At 47.3% G+C, this 16,908-nt stretch overlaps 1 protein-coding gene across 2 annotated transcripts in view; it reads left to right on the top strand.

The window, feature by feature from the left end:
* The first annotated feature begins 6,137 nt into the window (after positions 1-6,137).
* METTL17 (methyltransferase like 17) overlaps positions 6,138-16,908 on the top strand; it is a 13,466-nt gene continuing 2,695 nt past the window's right edge. Inside the window, exons 1-13 of one of the 2 annotated variants that reach the window (XM_076069686.1) lie at positions 6,138-6,629; positions 6,775-6,904; positions 7,935-8,066; positions 8,202-8,313; positions 9,366-9,447; positions 9,887-9,960; positions 11,303-11,397; positions 12,440-12,504; positions 12,811-12,918; positions 13,453-13,521; positions 14,260-14,307; positions 15,474-15,566; positions 16,363-16,550. In XM_076069686.1, coding sequence (XP_075925801.1) covers positions 6,573-6,629; positions 6,775-6,904; positions 7,935-8,066; positions 8,202-8,313; positions 9,366-9,447; positions 9,887-9,960; positions 11,303-11,397; positions 12,440-12,504; positions 12,811-12,918; positions 13,453-13,521; positions 14,260-14,307; positions 15,474-15,566; positions 16,363-16,550 — 1,253 coding nt within the window. In that variant the 5' untranslated portion in view covers positions 6,138-6,572. Of the gene's footprint in view, positions 6,630-6,774; positions 6,905-7,934; positions 8,067-8,201; positions 8,314-9,365; positions 9,448-9,886; positions 9,961-11,302; positions 11,398-12,436; positions 12,505-12,810; positions 12,919-13,452; positions 13,522-14,259; positions 14,308-15,473; positions 15,567-16,362; positions 16,551-16,908 lie in introns of both variants that reach the window. The other variant, XM_032960530.2, reaches the window with a different exon arrangement.

Genomic DNA, 16,908 nt, shown 5'->3' with positions numbered 1-16,908 from the left:
GGGGATGATGTCACCCTTCCAGGACCTGGTGGCAGATTTTGGAAGGAAGGCGTGGCCGGGGCGGAGCAAGCCCCGGACCTGTATATAAGTCGGACCTCTGAACCATCGAGTCAGTCACTTCCAAGCTGAAGACCGAAAAGCTGGGCTGAGGATAGGACCCTGGACCTCAAGCTCCGCCGTCCTTCTAAGGGCCGGAGCTGAGTGTGGCCAGTGGTCAGGATCCGCAGACCCTGGCACGGTCGAGTCAGCGTAGCCTCCCCTAGGGCCCCTAGCCGGAGGACTGGGAATTCGCGTGGTCCCAGTATTAGGGTCCGTGTAGCCCGGAGGCCATACCTCCCCAGGTATTGGGTGAAAGGGGCCGCTAACCCTTTGTGTTAGGGACCCTGTAAGAAGTAGAGTGTTAAATAAATATCGCGTTGCCTCAACTGGTGTCTCCTCTTGTTTCTGACCCACGACACTCTTAACCTGGGGTGCACGCAGCCCCCTGTGGTGCGATATGCCCTTTCTGGGGGTGCGAGACATCCCAGATGTTTTCATCGAAACAAATTATGCATGGGTACGTAAGTACAACTACTTTGTTTCATGAAACGTATGTATTCATTAACATTATACATACTCTTTGGTTCTTTCGATAAAGTCACGTAGAAAGGAAATAAAATAAATAATATAATAGATTACGACGTTTCGATTGCAACACAAGCAACCGTTATCAGGTGTGAATGAATGCCAGCTCGGAGAGAGACAGAGAGAGAGAGACAAACACAGACACGAAGAGAGACGCATACACAGAGAGAGACAAACACGTGGGAGATAGACACAGACACACGCTGAGACAGACACACAGAGACACAGAGAAACAACGCCTCTGTGACGAGGCATTATATATAGAGAGGGGGGGGGGGTGTCAAAACTTCCAACTTCTCTCCCCCTGCCGCTCTCATTCACATGCTGATTTCTCTGCCCCCCCCCCCCCCCACTTCTCTCTATGTGTGTCTCTCTGTGTGTATCTCTCTATGTATGCGTCTCTCTCCGTCTTTGTGTTGTCTCTCTGTATACGTGTGTCTCTCCGAGCTTGCATTCATTCACACCTGATGACGGTCGCTTGTGTTGCAATCGAAATTTTCGTATTCTATTATGTATTTGATTTTATTTCTACGTGACTTTACTGAAAGAACCAAAGAGTAATTCCTGCAGTCACGAAAGCTTCAAATGAACATTTGACATGTTTTAACTATTGTAAACCAAAGGGGTGCTAGTAAAGGTGAAGAACCACTGCTCTCGAGCGAGCAACTTCAGAAGGGCTGCACCTTTACCAAGTGCCACCTTGGACATGGACTGCAGCATTACCATTGGATTGCCTGCTTGTTGTTATTGGTGTCTTCGTCCACGACTAAATGATGCCACCATCCATCTCAACGCTCCATGTCTATGGTGGTCACTCTCTTTGGCGTGTGATCTCCTTTGGCTGTAATCCCACCATCAGTCTCGTCCGTCAGCTCGCATCCTTCCTAGTGGTGAGTCCTATCCAAGCCCCCCTACTTTTTAACGTCGATGGTATCTCAAATTTCCATATGCACGCTAATCCATGTGCTCGTCTTTCTGCATCTCGGCGTATTTTCCAAGTGCGTTTGCACTTCTATGATTTGTGTACCCTTCAGTTTTCTTCTGTATGCCATATAGCAAACACACAAACATGGAAAATGCGAGTAAGTTCACGTTTTATGATCAAGTTACATTGTTTGAGAACTCCAACTTTCATTTTAAACGTATTACACGTATTTCCCCAGGGAAATCTCAGAGTCTCAAACTGCTTCTTTGCTGTTTCGTTTGTTGTCCTTCCTCCGCATCTCCGGTTGGCTACGTACGGTGCGAAAGAAGTTCAACTAAGTACAGTGCATACAAAAGGGGGTATCATGAGGATCCTGATGAGTTTTCTCTGTTTTCCAACTGAGTCAGATGTGAGAATTATTTTAAAATTCGTACCATGATGCCGGCACGTTATGGCCTTACTCTTCTTAAACTGCCACGGGTTCTTTCACGTCCACTGTAAAGCAGGCAGTGCAGGCTTACGGTTACCGCACCTGCAGTAATGACCAGGTCGGCCTGCCAGATTCAAACCATTAACCTCCTCTTGTATGTACGTATGTTGAACTTATTTCGCACCGTACATAGCCAAACCGTGCGAATCATCCGCCATCAGTGGTTGGCCTTCACCGCTGTGTTTTTCAGTTATTTCGCTTCAACGTAGACTTCAGTTGTTTAATCGGCTTGTTCTACGTGACTCTTGTGTTGCCCATATTTATACTGGTAGGAACCTCCTTGTTACACCAGCCCACAGGGGATTATTGTGTCCGTCCGTCTGTCGTGCATCCAAAAATGGGAGGGGTGGGGCTGGGTGGAGAGGGGAGGGTGGGGAGGGGCTGGGTGGGGAGGGGAGGGTGGAGAAGGGCTGGGTGGGGAGGATGGGGCTGGGTGGGGAGGAGAGGGTGGGGAGGAGCTGGGTGGGGAGGGTGGGGAGGGCTGGGTGGGGAGGGGAGGGTGGGGCTGGGTGGGGAGGGGCTGGTCACCCCGTGGTGCCCTTATAAAACTCAACGTTTAACCTACTCACGCCGGCTTGTGCCCGCCCTCACAGTCGGGCATATTTGCGGAATACACCACGTGGTGCCGCCGTTGACCCTGGCCATTGACCGAGCAACCCAACGTTCCTACCAGCTCCTCCCTCCGCAGGAATGTGTTGTTCAACTAAATGTTGCAGTCGAGTCCACTGAATCTGAAATATTCGTTTACCAGCTGCGAAACATTTTGTAAGGAGCATGACTTAAGCGCTGTTTGCCTTTGTTTGAAGGAGGCCCAGTGAATTGCCTCCATCGGGAATGCTGCACAGCGAACTGTTATGGGTTATGATGAGGTCAGGAGGCTCCACAGATCAGCTATCATCATTGCACTCTGGTGCTATTTACAAAGCGGTGGTGCACAATGACGGAAGAAGTTGGTTCTGATTGTGTACGTCTCTGCGTCTCTCGATGCCTCCCAAGTGTCTCACCGTGTCCACGTCTTTCTTAGTATTTACGTTGCTATCTGTCCCTTGCTCTTTGTGTTCATGTTGTCTGGATGTGCGTCTCTCGTTGCCTCTGCCGCTCTGTTCCCGTCTCTGTATTTGTCTCTCCTTGGGGGGCCGTCCATAAATGACGTCACGCGATTTTGGACGATTTTTTGACCCCCCCCCCCTCGTCACACGGCGTCACAAAAAGCCAGACCCCCCCCTTCAAATATGACGTCACAAAAATAAAACATGCTTCAAATCGCTTTAAACTATTGTCATTGTAGTGCGTATTTAATGTGGCGCTGCACTCTGATGTTGTAGGAGAAAACATTTATTTAAAAGTCTATTTAATTAAGTATAACGTGTTGTCTATATTTATTTAAAGTTGCGCATTTTGATGTGACGTCACATTTCTCAACACCCCCCCTCCCTCGTCACACATCGTCACAAATGTCTGACCCCCGACCCCCCGCAGATGCGTGACGTCATTTATGAACGGCCCCTTGCCTGTCCCTCCGTCTCTTTATATGGGCCCATTTGGTGCTGCGTGCAGCCCTGGGGGATGACAGCGGTGCACCCCGACTCTTCGTGTTTCTCTCCGTGTCTTTCTCCACTGTTTTCGTATCTTTTTCCACTTGCGTCTCTCTCCATGCAACCCGTGTGTGTCTGCGTGGTCACTCTGTCCCTTACAATGTCTGCGTGTACCCTTCCCTGTCTGCCTCGGTCTGCGTCTCGCTCTGCGTGTCATTCCGGTATCTCTTCCTCCGCAATCTGCGTCTCTCGGCGTCGTTCTTGAGTGTCTCGTTCTCCCTCTCTGCCAGGAAGCCTTCCCCGCTTCGTGTCCAGACGGCTCCACTCAGCCCGGGTGTCACAATTTGCGCAAGCACTGCCAAACGCAATTCTTTTCGAAAGCGATTCCACCTTCAGGTCCCTGGCTCCTCTCATCAATGCACACGGTGGGAGTGAGCTGCGAGTCCGCTCGATGTTTCCCCGTCCTATCATGTCCCGTGATCTTGCGAGATATTTCAATTCTGTCCGATGGCAACCCCAGAGAATGATTCCCCGTCTCATCCCGTCGAAGGAGCTTCTAGGAGTGTGAATGTGCTGACGTGCAGCGGCATAGTACGCGTTATTGAAAGACGAAACGACACGTTGTTTTAATCTAGATCTGAAGTTTTCGTGACTGCGGGGATCCATACTCTTTGGTTCTTTCGGTACGTGACTTTACCGACAGAACCAACGGATATGAACACGTTGCTTTATTAATATTAATTAAAAATGTTCAGGGAACTGTTGGCAGTACGCAGATAAACAACTTCACATTTGTAATTAAAACTGCCTTGTCATAGGATTACGCGATAAGCTGACGTTTCAGGCACTGACCCACATTCGGAGCATAGAGTGGGAGTAGAGAGATGGGCTGAATTGTCAGGTCAAAACTGGCTATCAGAATAACAGAGATGCTAAGAAGACCTCTCTGCACGAGGTGGCCTGGCTTTGTAACGTCTACTGGCCCTCCCACGTCTGTTATCGCTGACATGGACAGATGAGCTAACGTAGAGGCCCACAGGGCATTACGTGTACAGTCCTCATACGATGCCGCAAATCGTACACGTGCCTTGATCGATGTCACTTCTCTTTACACTGAACTAAACTTGTTTTTTTGATTTAAAGCTTTCGTGACTGCAGTAATTCATATTCTTAGTTTTTTCGGTAAAGTCACGTTGAAGGGAAGCAACAAAATAATAAAATATATATAAAAAATAAAAAAAATTCTCACGACGCTTCGACCATAACTGAAGACGACCATTTGAGTTATGGTCGAAACGTCGTGAGAATTTTTTTATTGTTTTATATATATTTTATTATTTTGTTGTTTCCCTTCAACGTGACTTTACCGAAAAAACTAAGATTATAATATAAACTTGTTTTTTAAAAATATTTTACCAGGTAAAGCTTACTGAGCTATAGAGATATTTTTCATTTATAGCAGCCAAATGCTCTAAGGGGCCGTCCATAAATGACGTCACGCACCTAGGGGGTGGGGGGGTCAGACATTTGTGACGATGTGTGACGAAGGGGGGGGGGGGGTTGAGAAATGTGATGTCACATCAAAATGCGCAACTTTAAATAAATATAGACAACACGTTCTACTTAATTAGACTTAAAAAAATGTTTTCTCCTACAACATCAGAGTGCAGCGCCACATTAAATACGCACTACAATGACAATAGTTTAAAGCGATTTGAAGCATGTTTTATTTGGGGGGGGGGGCAGGGCTTTGTGACGTTATATTTGAGGGGGGGTCTGACTTTTTGTGACGTCGTGTGACGAAGGGGGGGGGGGGGTCAAAAATCGTCCAAAATCGCGTGACGTCATTTATGGACGACCCCCTAAACGCATGTTTCTAAAATTTTGACTGCAGGTATTGTGGTTAATGCAGACAAGAATCCTTGTAAAAAGGTTTCAGTTTTGTTGCCAGAAAAAAGGGGGCAAAAACCCTATTATTGTATTTTGGTACTGGCGAAGGAGGTCTAATGATGTAGAATCTTGTTTGTGTTTCTCCCTAGCGATGGTGACTTTGTAGGATGAACGTTGACATTTATGAGGGGCACTGGGGTGACCGATAAGATCTGAATTTGTCTGTAATAAGTTAGGGGGCACTGATTAGGGGTTGACAGGAACGTGAGCGTGTGGCGATGCTGCTGCTGCTTCTGCTTCGGCGGCCGTGCGCAAATAACAAATAAAACAATTGCACACCTGATGATGATTGCTTGTGTTGCAATCGAAACGTCGTGATTTAATTTAGTGATTTCAAATTTTTTATTTTAACTTTTATTTTTCTTATTATTTTTTTAAAATATTTTCACCTACGTGACTTTACCGAGAGAACCAAATTAGTAAATACAAATTCCACCACGGTGGTGGTGTTGTTGCTGCCGAATGTATTTGAGGTTGTGTTGCTGGTGAGCTGTGAATCGTTCGACCCAACGGGAGGACTGCTCTCGGCAAACTCCCCGCTACAGTGCGACGCACTACTGTACTACAGTAGACTCGGCGGTCACGTGGGACCCACGCGCGGCGTACAGTGCGTGCTCCTCGCGTCCCAAAGACAGCCCGAGTCTCCCCGCCTCTGTGTCTCCGTGTCTCTCTACGTGTCTCTGTGTCTCTCTCCACGTGTCTCTGTGTCTCTCTCCACGTGTCTCTGTCTCTCTCCGTGTCTGTCTCGCCCTGTATCTCCCCGTGTCTCTATCTCTCTCCGTGTCTCTCTCGTCTCTCCCCGTGTCTCATTGTGGTCTCTCTACGTGTCTCTGTCTCTCTCTCCGTGTCTCTCCCCGTGTCTCTGTCGTCTCTCCCCGTGTCTCTATCTCTCCCCGCGTCTCTCCCCGTGTCTCATTGTGGTATCTCCCCGTGTCTCTATCTCTCCCCCGTGTCTCTGTCTCTCCCCGCGTCTCTCCCCGTGTCTCCTGGAGAGTCTCCTCCGGCTCGAGCCGTGCGTGCGTGCGGTGCTGAAACTCCAGGGCGCGCCATGCGTCTCCTCGCCGGCTGCAGCTGGCGGCGTCTTCAGCCCCGGCAGCTCGTTCGGGTACTGCAGAGAGGAGGAGAGACGAGGGGTGGGGGGGCGTGAGGAGGAGGAGGAGAGCAGACGTTTCGCCACGCACAGCTCTCGCAGGCAGCACGACTGCCCGTAACGCAGACTCAAACCCTGCGCGCGTGTTTTCGTCCCCCAGTGCATTGCGGAGGCGACGGCGGAGGAAGCCAAACAGTTCCAGTCGTTCAGGAAGCACCCGGGCATCAGCCACGTGCGGAGCGTGAAGGCCCCCGAGCCCCTGAGGCAAGGGGTGAAGGTGTTGCTGGCGAGTACGTGCGCGCTTTGCTCCGTGAACTTTGACCGATGGTGGTGCCCTCGATCTTTGCATTGTCTTTAAAGTTGCCCGCTCTTCCTGGCGTCCAGATAAGCACATCGGATATAATTCAGCCCAGATGATAGCGTTGGAAGTAAATATCACAACAGACTCTTAGACACACGATTCAAGGAGTGTATCGAGTATAGGAATCGATGTATATGGATGCAAAGTTATAAAACCTATTGAATCTTAAACCTACTTTAAATGTGTTTGGCCATCCCAAGATATTTTTTGCACTTAATGAAGAAACACAAGACAACATGTAGAGCGACGATTACGACCAGTGTATCATTTGTATAGAAAAAGAATAACGTGGAACCATGGCCTGGGGTCTGTAATGGTTTTAACGTGGAAATAAAAGCATGCGTGGCGCCGATTACAAAGTGTCTGAAGCATGCTGGCATACTCCACCCCCCAGTCACACAGAGAGCAGATCCTCAATATATCTGTCTAAGCGGAAAACGGAGAAGAACTGGATAAATTTGTTTATTTTGGTAAATATAAACAACTTGTATATGAGCCTTTGAATTGGAAGAGGCTGGTTTCCAGTGTGACTGATCTCTAATTATGGTGTTTTCCTGTACACGGTTAAGCTCAACATCTATAATTCGTGTTCCGTTATGAACGGGTCATTTACTCTTTGGTTCTATTCGGTAAAGTCACATAGGTAAAAATATAATAAAAATCACGACGTTTCGGCCACAACACAAGCGGCCTTCATCAGGTGAAGGGACAGGACTGTCCAGAGGACAGCGTTGGAGTGTCCTCTGGACAGTCCTGTCCCTTCACCTGATGAAGGCCGCTTGTGTTGTGGCCGAAACGTCGTGATTTTTGTTATTTTATTTTTACCTACATGACTTTACCGAATAGAACCAAAGAGTATGGATCCTTGCAGTCACGAAAGCTTCAAATCTAGAACGGGTCATTTGCATGCTTTTCTTGTATATATGCGTTTGGCTTAAGACCGGTGTTTGTGTCGACAGAGTTCCAGATCCCACATCTGCCAGAGCGGATGAAGGAGCTTTGCAACTATCTGTGGAGTCGCACGCTGCCAATAGAAATGCAACCCCTTCAGAAGAGGGCATCGCAGATCCATAGCGACGTCGTCAAAAGCTGTGAGTGGCGGCACGGCCGCGAGGGGCCGCACGTTTACCGTGACGGCGACGCCACCGTTCTCAACTCGTCAGTTGCCTTTGGAAAGTGCCGCTGAGCAGGTACGATGCTTAACTCGTGTATTTGTTTCGTCTCAGGTGGGTTTGAGAAAACCGGCGATCGTTTGGAAAAGCAGAAACAAGATGAAATAGTGGAAAGCCTGGTACTGCAGAAACTGCGTAAGGTGACCTATCACTGGAAGATGCTCAGGTGAGTGTTCACGTTATTCGATGTATGGCGTCAGAGCGTATAGCCTTCTAAATCTTATCGATTTCGTGCATTGTACGTAGCAATGCTCAAACCAAGAGGTGTCCCGTTATTACCCAGTGATTCCTTACATCCTCACTCCCTGCCGCCATCATGTTTGAGAAAGTGTTGCAAATGACGTAGAACCGCATTTCATGCTGCCTGACCGTTTAGGGAAAGAAATTCGACCGTACTTCACCACGCTTATCAATGCGGGTGGAGGCGAAGGCACCCACCTGCCATGGCGCCCAGTGACCTCTCAGCCTCTCCGGGGTTAGCCATTCACACCTCCAACTGGCTGGAATGATAACTCGATATGCCATATTAGCACGCCCAGAGTGTCCGCCTGAACAACCGAATGAAATGAAAAGCCGGACGTATTTATTTATATCCAAACTGTTAAGTTAAATTTAGACTTCAAACTTTCGTGACTGCAGGAATTCACATTTTTGGTTCTTTGTGGTTAAGTCACGTAGATAAAAAAAAAAATCTAAATAAAAAAACCCACGACGTTGCGATCGCAACACAAGCGGTCTTCTTCAGGTGGAAAGAAGAAGACCGCCTGTATTGTGATCGCAACACAAGCGGTCTCCTTCAGGTGGAAAGAAGAAGACCGCCTGTATTGTGATCGCAACACAAGCGGTCTCCTTCAGGTGGAAAGAAGAAGACCGCCTGTATTGTGATCGCAACACAAGCAGTCTTCTTCAGGTGGAAAGAAGAAGACCGCCTGTGTTGTGATCGCAACACAGGCGGTCTTCTTCAGGCGGAAAGAAGAAGACCGCCCGTGTTGTGATCGAAACGTCGTGGGTTTTTTGCTTTAGATTTTTTTTCTATCTACGTGACTTTACCAAAAGAACCAAGAATATTATTAAGTTACTGTTATGACGTCAATGTAATTATTCACAGTACGTTTTTGGGTTAGGCCGCACAAAATAACTGGCCATTTGTACTCGCTGCGTGTTTCGCGTTATCGAGTGCTCTCGTGCGAGTTGGCGCGGCGTGTCGTTTGCCCCCAGGTACGACGAGGACACGAGCCTGACCTTCATGGCGGCGCGCATGGGCGGGTGCCACGCGGCCACTGTGCGTGCGCTCACCGAGGTGAGCGGCTCCTCTGCTCCTCTACCGTCACTCGCGGCCTTCCCGGTTCATTTACTATTGGTGTCCGAATTATTAATGGGCGAGGGCAGGATACAGTTGATTGATCATAGCTGATGATGATGATGATCAAACATGATATAATTCTTAGGATTCAACACGAAGGTGGCCAGTACATCCATTTACATCCATCTGGCCAAGCACAAGTCGCGTAACAACCACCCCACGATGATTCGATTCACGGCCACGATTCCGGACACGATTTGTGGCAATAAGGGATTCTTATTTTGCCTGGTTTTTACTGCCTCGTTTGTACCATTTGCTTCGGTGCAGCTCATTGCAGTCACCGAACGATTACATTATTAGCAGATACAGTGCGTGAATTGTAGACGCACGGCCCAACCCGTGTGATGTGAGCTTAAGAATGTATGTTGTGTTCTAGATCAAGAAACGTGTTCCTGACTTTTGCCCCACATCCCTCCTGGACTTCGGCTCGGGCACAGGCAGCTCTGTGTGGTGCGCCACACATCCCATCACATCACAGCCTCTTACAGCACAACACATGCGTCACATCTAGAGCTGTACTTCACTCGCTGCACAAACACAAAGATCCTCCTATAGCCTAAAATTACTATTGGGGCAAGTGCTATTAGAGGGCACCTATGTTGGCTGGCACGGCACATGGTTGTCTCTGTCTCCCCAGGAGAAATGTTTACACACCGTGCCAGGTACCTAGAGTCAACCTAGAGGAGGCCCAGGACCGGTTCAGATAATCGTCACTGGTGTTGGCCGTGAGCAGGAATCGAACTCGGATTTCCGGGTTTGTAGCGCAGCACGTTAACTGCTACCACTTCCCCACAGTTTTGCACAATCACACACAATACAGAACAACACTTTTAGCACAGTTTCATGAATCGACGTCAAGATGTCATCATGGTCAAAGGCGATGATGATGCCACCAAACCTTAAGGATGCCTGTAAACGTAAAAGAAATGTAAACTTAATACGTACATTTTTCCAGGCAATATTATGATTCGTAATCTATGTAAAGTATGCTACAGAAACACAACACGTTAAGTTGTCTTTTGTACAAGTTGGAAATGGATAATAACGCTGATCTGTGTAGAATAGATTGAGTAAATATAAATGCGTCGTTAAACCAGCCACCACCCAACACAGCCAATTGCCAAGGTTTGTCACGTAAACAAAACATGCAATTCGTTACTAGATCAGCACATTTACAATTCGAGTATGACATTTCGCCGGTAATTACAACAAACCTCATGAGGCGACAGCCGTAGTTGTGGAGAAACGCTCCTGTTAAAAAAAAACCTCAAATGGATAATATTGGTTGTGAAATACTACGTGTTAAACTGAAATGCGTGAATATGCACGATGAAAACGAACCAGTGGTCAATGAGAATGGTGCACGTTGGGGCCGTGCGCTCTCCGGAGTGAGCCCCGTGCTCGGCACGCGCGCTCAGTGGACCTGAGCGCCCGCCCGTGTGATACGGCACCGGTACGTGGCTCCCTCGCTGTGGCGAACGGTAGCACAGTGTTTAGCGCGCACTCCTATGCACCAGGAGACCCGAGCTCGAATTGGACATCCCCTCAGTCCACTCGGCCTTAAATGAGTACCAGGTGCAGTGTATGAATATCAGCACCGGGGAGACAAAGGCGGCCAGGTGTGGTGCTGGCTACCCAACACCTCGTGTACCGTGCTGGCCTTCATAGGTGATCACGAATAGCACTTGCCGAAGCAGTCTCTTAAGAGTATATGTGGGAACTTTGTCGCTGCCCGGAGTCTTGTCTCTGTTGCACTCATGCTGATTGCCTTGTTCGTGCTATGCGGCTCCAGGGCTGCTCACGAGACCTGGTCAGGCTCCATTGGGGATCACTACTGCGTGGACGTGTCGCCCGCCATGAACAAGCTCGCCGACATGCTGCTCCGGGGTACGCCTGGAGCTCGCCAAGCCTCGCCAGCCTTGCTCCTGGCTGAGCTTGTGTCGCTCATCATTGCGACAGATCCATGAAACCCCAAACCTGAATTCAAAATTGGCCCAGCGGTAGCATTGTTCACCGCTTGTTGCAGAGGTTCGCTGTTCGAATCCGGCAGGCCACCCTGGTTACTACTGCGGGTGTAATAACCATAAGTACGGCCGCCTGCTTTACAGTCGACGTTAAAGAGCCCCCTGGTGTAATTGGAAACAAGTAAGCCATTGTTTATCCATCCAAATTTTCCCAAATAAAAAAATTACCCACAGATTACTCAATTGGCATGACACAGCAATCAACGCCCTCTACTGGCAGACACATGCCGACTTGCAGGCTGGGTGCTGAGTCACCTTGTACCATTCAGGGGTGCCTTTAACATTTTAAAAATGAGATGTGGTATAATTCAAAAAATGCGTGTAAAGCGCTCTGAGAAGTCCAGATGTAATGGACGCTTTATCAAAAACATGTCTTCATCATTATTAATGTGATCCTTCACATCCAAATTCTAATCTGACAAGATGTTAAGATGCCAATTTTAGTGCGTGGCCGAGTTTAAATGTCATGGGATTTATTTTGTATAACCTTTGGTGACCTTGCTGAGACCATCCACTCACTGCACACGAGAAGGCGGTTTGAAATGAGATGTGGTATAACTCAACAATCGCGTGTAAAGCGCTCTGAGAAGTCCCGATGTAATGGACGCTTTATCATGTCTTCATCATTATTGATGTGATCTTTCACATCCAAATTGTAATCTGACAAGATGTTAAGATGTATGTATTGGGATTTCTTTTGTGTAACCTTTGTTGACCGTGCTGAATCCATCCACTCGCTGCACACGAGAAGCCGGTTTAATCTCAGGCAGCAGATGCTGACACCTGGGTTCGAACGCGGGATTTCAGCGCTGCCCGCTGAGCGCTCCGACCTCTGCATGATCCGGCCGCCACTTGTTTGCTCAAAACTTAATCTGTTGCTTTTCCACGTCTCTGCTGATCAGAAGGACAAGAAAATGCGACGTCAGTTATTGAGAGGGTCTACTTTCGCCAATTTCTACCTCCATCAAAGGTGATTTGTTACAGTTCAATACAACATCAGTCTCAGGTTTCACTAATAAGTTATCTGTTGCTTTTTAATTGTATTTTAATGTGTTTAGTTATTGGCCAAGCGTGGTGGTAAACACTTGAAATCAAGCTCCACGGGAGCTGAATCTGACTCCGCTCAACCGTGCGAGCTTTATTTTATAAATGGACCACATTTGTTTCTGAGTGTCAACCATTACATATAATTGCACAGCATTTAAAGAATATAAATATATATACAGTTCTTGTTGTGCCCACTGCAGTACGAAACGTACCATTGTGCTATCTGCAGGTACGATACGACGTTGTTGTGGCGGCGTTTTCGCTGAGCGAGCTGGGAAGCGCCACCGATCGTCTCAGCACCGTGCTGTCTCTGTGGCAGAGAACAAACTCTTTTCTGGTAAAAGGTTACATTCATTTCCAATATTTTAGATCGAAAAAAAATAATGTTTGGACACCTGCCGTTACGCGTTTTTTGCTATGTCAATTGACACCCTGGATCCCCCTTGCGCACGAGATGTTCCATCTGGAGGGATTTTGCAGGAGAAATATTTTTAAAATACATTTTTTAAAAAATAATACACGACACCCATGAAGGCAGTCTGCCGCCCCCCCATTGACATGACATTCTGCTCATACAGCATTGGAGCAAATATAAATCGGGAGCAAAAGCAATCAAAATATAAAGCGGGCCAAACACAACCACGTTACATCTGAAAAATATGAAACGGTGCCCAAACATCAACAATATTCAGTACAATTAATTGCGAGTAACAAAATTTGGCTCGACCAAATTACTATGAAAAACACTTTCTCGTCAAGTCAAGGTACAGAAACATTCATGTAGTGTTGAGTGACTATTGCACGGGTGTGTAAAAGAGGGGTGGTGTTTGGTGTCGATGTCCTATTTCTGTCGTTCGTTGCCTGTGGTCAGGTACTGATTGAGAATGGAACTCTCAGTGGATATACCATTCTGATGCAGGCAAGGGATGCACTTCTGCAGGTAAAGGGCTGCGCCTAGCATACCATCACTGTCTCCATACATTTTTCTACTCGCCCATACCGGCCAGCAGAGAAAGCGCATCGCAATAATATTGCGAGTTCAAATCCTGGTTTGGGGTTGACAGGCCATCGTCTCACCGAGGTCGATAAAATAAGTACCACTTTGTGGGGAAATCAACAGTGCTTGCCCAGTGGATAGACTCGCCCGTGCCATATGAATGTGCAATTGACAAAACTGACAAGATAAGCACCACCTCCACGCTCACTTGAGAATTGAGGTGTTGGATGGTGGAGGGAGACTGGAGGGAAGTGAATCCACGTGGCTGACAATTCACGAAGTCTTCTTACGTACGGTCATTTCAGAACTCATAACAACAGCCAAGCAAATTGGCAGCGTTCTTCAAAATGATCTTATTCCAGTCTCCATAGTTTCAGCTTCATCAGCTATGGGCTATCCTTTGCTGAATGAAGGCCTCCCATCCGTCATGTTGCTGTGATGCCACAAAAATCCATCTTGTGCCTGCTCATGCATGGATCTCATCACTCCATCTATTTGATGGCCATCCTCTCAAGCACGTTCTCTCCTGTCTCTGATAAATATTGACAAATACACGTAGAACTGAACTCATGACAATCTTAAAAATGGCCCTGTATCATGGCTAAAACTCAGGTATGTTGATTTAAACCCCACCACTGAATGGCAGATGAAATACCCCTGATTTTTGGTGTGTGTAAACAGGAAACTGATGAGCAGAATAAAGAAAATCAAGGGCATGTCTTTGCACCTGTAAGTATGGCAGCCACCGTGTCCTGCGGGCGTGGCTGCCGACCTCGCCATTTTGATGAGCATCGAGATTTATTTTTTCATTGCCTGCCTGACGGTCGCTGGGAAATTCCTAGTGAGCAATGCACAAGCAGCTCGTGATGCGGTAGTGGGTGGGGGGGGGGTTCACTTTAGCTCCACTGAAGATTATCTTTGCATCCAAGTCTTATAAGACAAATCCACTGGCGTCCTCACAGGACAGAGAATCCCGGACCCCCACTATCCCAGAGATAGCAGGAGTTGAGGATGAAGGGGATATGGATAGAGGAGGCGTTGTGCTTGATGTCCATGCCAAGGAAATAGTGATGTCCCAATGTAGAAGCGCCAGCCGGAGAGAACGTCTTCCCGCTGTGTAGATTGGCAGTCTTGTAGGTCAGATCCAGTCGTTGGTGATCACCTCAGAGATCTTAGAAGTCCCAACCTTGACAGTGGCCTTAAACAATTACATCAAGGCCTTGTGCAGCAAGATCACGAGAATATCACGGCCACCGTCCTTGATGCCATCGTGCCCCCCCATCACTCTCCACCACGGTTGCAGACCGGCATAGCGAGAGGTCGGCTATAGGGACCCCGCTGGCTCTGAGCCACCACCATGGAGCTCACAAAACCAGAAACCCACCCCATCACGTGTGGTGGAGATGAGTTTCGTGATTGGTTTTCACAAAATAACCATTGGGGTACGTTTGGCGTTGCGGCAGGTGACGCAGCGTGGAGCCACGTCCCGTAGACCTATTACGCACAGTGAAGCTTCTCTTATCTGAAACTCCCCATATTCGTGGCCTCATTCTTCATTGCAGATAACAAGTGTAGCATTACATTGCTGGATTGATTCATGTTGATTTTTTTGGGTTGGACTACTTAATGGTCCAGCCACTGTTTGGTTGTGAAAGGCTACACTACCTGACATAGCCAAACAAATGATATTGTCTCGTGTATAGGCATTGAATGCGCTAGTTTTATTGTTTCAGCTCACCAGTAAGAAACAAAAATAATTGGTGGATGTTCTCGCAACGGACATTTGACCAGGTCGTGATGTGGCCTAACCCAATTGCATCACCTTAACAATGAACATTGTCAAAGCTTAAATTATCACGGGAAGCAATTGCAGCTGACTGAATGTGCTCCCTCAGTGTTCACATGGTCTGCAGTGCCCACGGACGCTGGCGAGGAAGCTCATTCCATGCAACTTCACTCAGAACTACCAGCCGTTTGACTTTGAATCCGTAAGTGATTGCAAAATGTGACAAATCACTTCATTTAAATGTCTTCACCTGTCAGCGTTAGGTTGATTGACGATCCGGCACTCACCGATTAATTACAGTTACTCGCTCACCAGCGGTCAGTCACATTTGTATCACTCTTCTCTGGCTACCACCATGGATACGGTTCCTGTGAACTTCACTCATTGATTCCTCCCTCCACGTCGAAAACTTGGTTCTATCGGACCGTTTCATCCCAACCACTTATTGTTCAACCACTACACCAGCCAGGTGCAGAGTGTAGACTCCTCAATGCTGATACTAATATGAACACCCTTGAAAATGAGATGTTTCAGCTCAAGGGATTTTCCTGGAAAAATATTTTAATCATCAGCCATAATCCACCGCTGAATGAAGGCCTTCCCAAGCCACGCTACCTCTTCTGATCCTACTATGCAACGATCCATCCAGCACCTGTACATGAATCGAACGCATCGCTCCATCTCCTTGGTGGAAATCATCTTAGACGCATTCTATTCCTTGACTGCCAATTTATCATTTTTTTTACAATTCATCGTAGCCATGATTTGTCCCACCCAACCCTTTTTTCTTCATAGTTTGGACAGTCATTAACCTGTGTATCTTCTTTAGTCCATGTGTTCCTTTGTCTTTCAATGTAATTCCAAGAATGCATAAAAATCAAAGATATCTTCAAATACAGTATTACATTCACTGATAAGTAACGATCGGTAACAGCAAAATAATTAGTACTTCAGCGAGAGGTTGCATATTGACGTTTGCCGTTGCTCTTGCGTTACAGAAACTACATCCTTCCAGAACAGAGAAGTTCTCGTACCTGATTTTTCGCCGCGGTGAGGAAAACGCTGAGCAGGTGTGGCCGAGGATCTTGCAGCCGGTGAAGTGCAGGACGCGCCATGCGCACTGCCACATGTGCTGCTCCAACGGAGCCATCGAGCACATCGTGTTTACACGCCAGAGGCACGGCAGGTAAACACCGCAGCCCAGACACCATTAATCCATCATTGATTTCTGGGTTGGGCCGTGTAATCTGGTCAAATATGTGTTGCAAAACCCTCCACCAACTGACAGTCAAATAAAATTGTCACGTGGTATTCAAACATACCAATTATATGAATTCAGTGGTAAGTTTAATAGCAATAAAATCTTGAATTAAAGCTTTCGTGACTGCAGGAATTCATATTCTTTGGGTCTTTCGGTAAAGCCATGTAGATAGAAGAAATAATCAAGTGTTTTTATTTTTATTATATTACTTTATTATTTGTTCTATCTACATGGCTTTACCGAAAGACCTAATTAATAGCAATTCTCAAACAAATGTAGTGAT

The sequence above is a fragment of the Petromyzon marinus genome, chromosome 25 (genome assembly GCF_048934315.1).
Source record: "Petromyzon marinus isolate PM22_M1 ecotype Great Lakes invasive population chromosome 25, UKy_Petmar_22M1.pri1.0, whole genome shotgun sequence".
In the NCBI taxonomy this organism is placed as follows: Eukaryota; Metazoa; Chordata; class Hyperoartia; order Petromyzontiformes; family Petromyzontidae; genus Petromyzon; species Petromyzon marinus.
The sequence above is the reverse complement of the archived record's forward strand: the minus strand, read 5'-3'. Positions and strand labels throughout refer to the sequence as shown.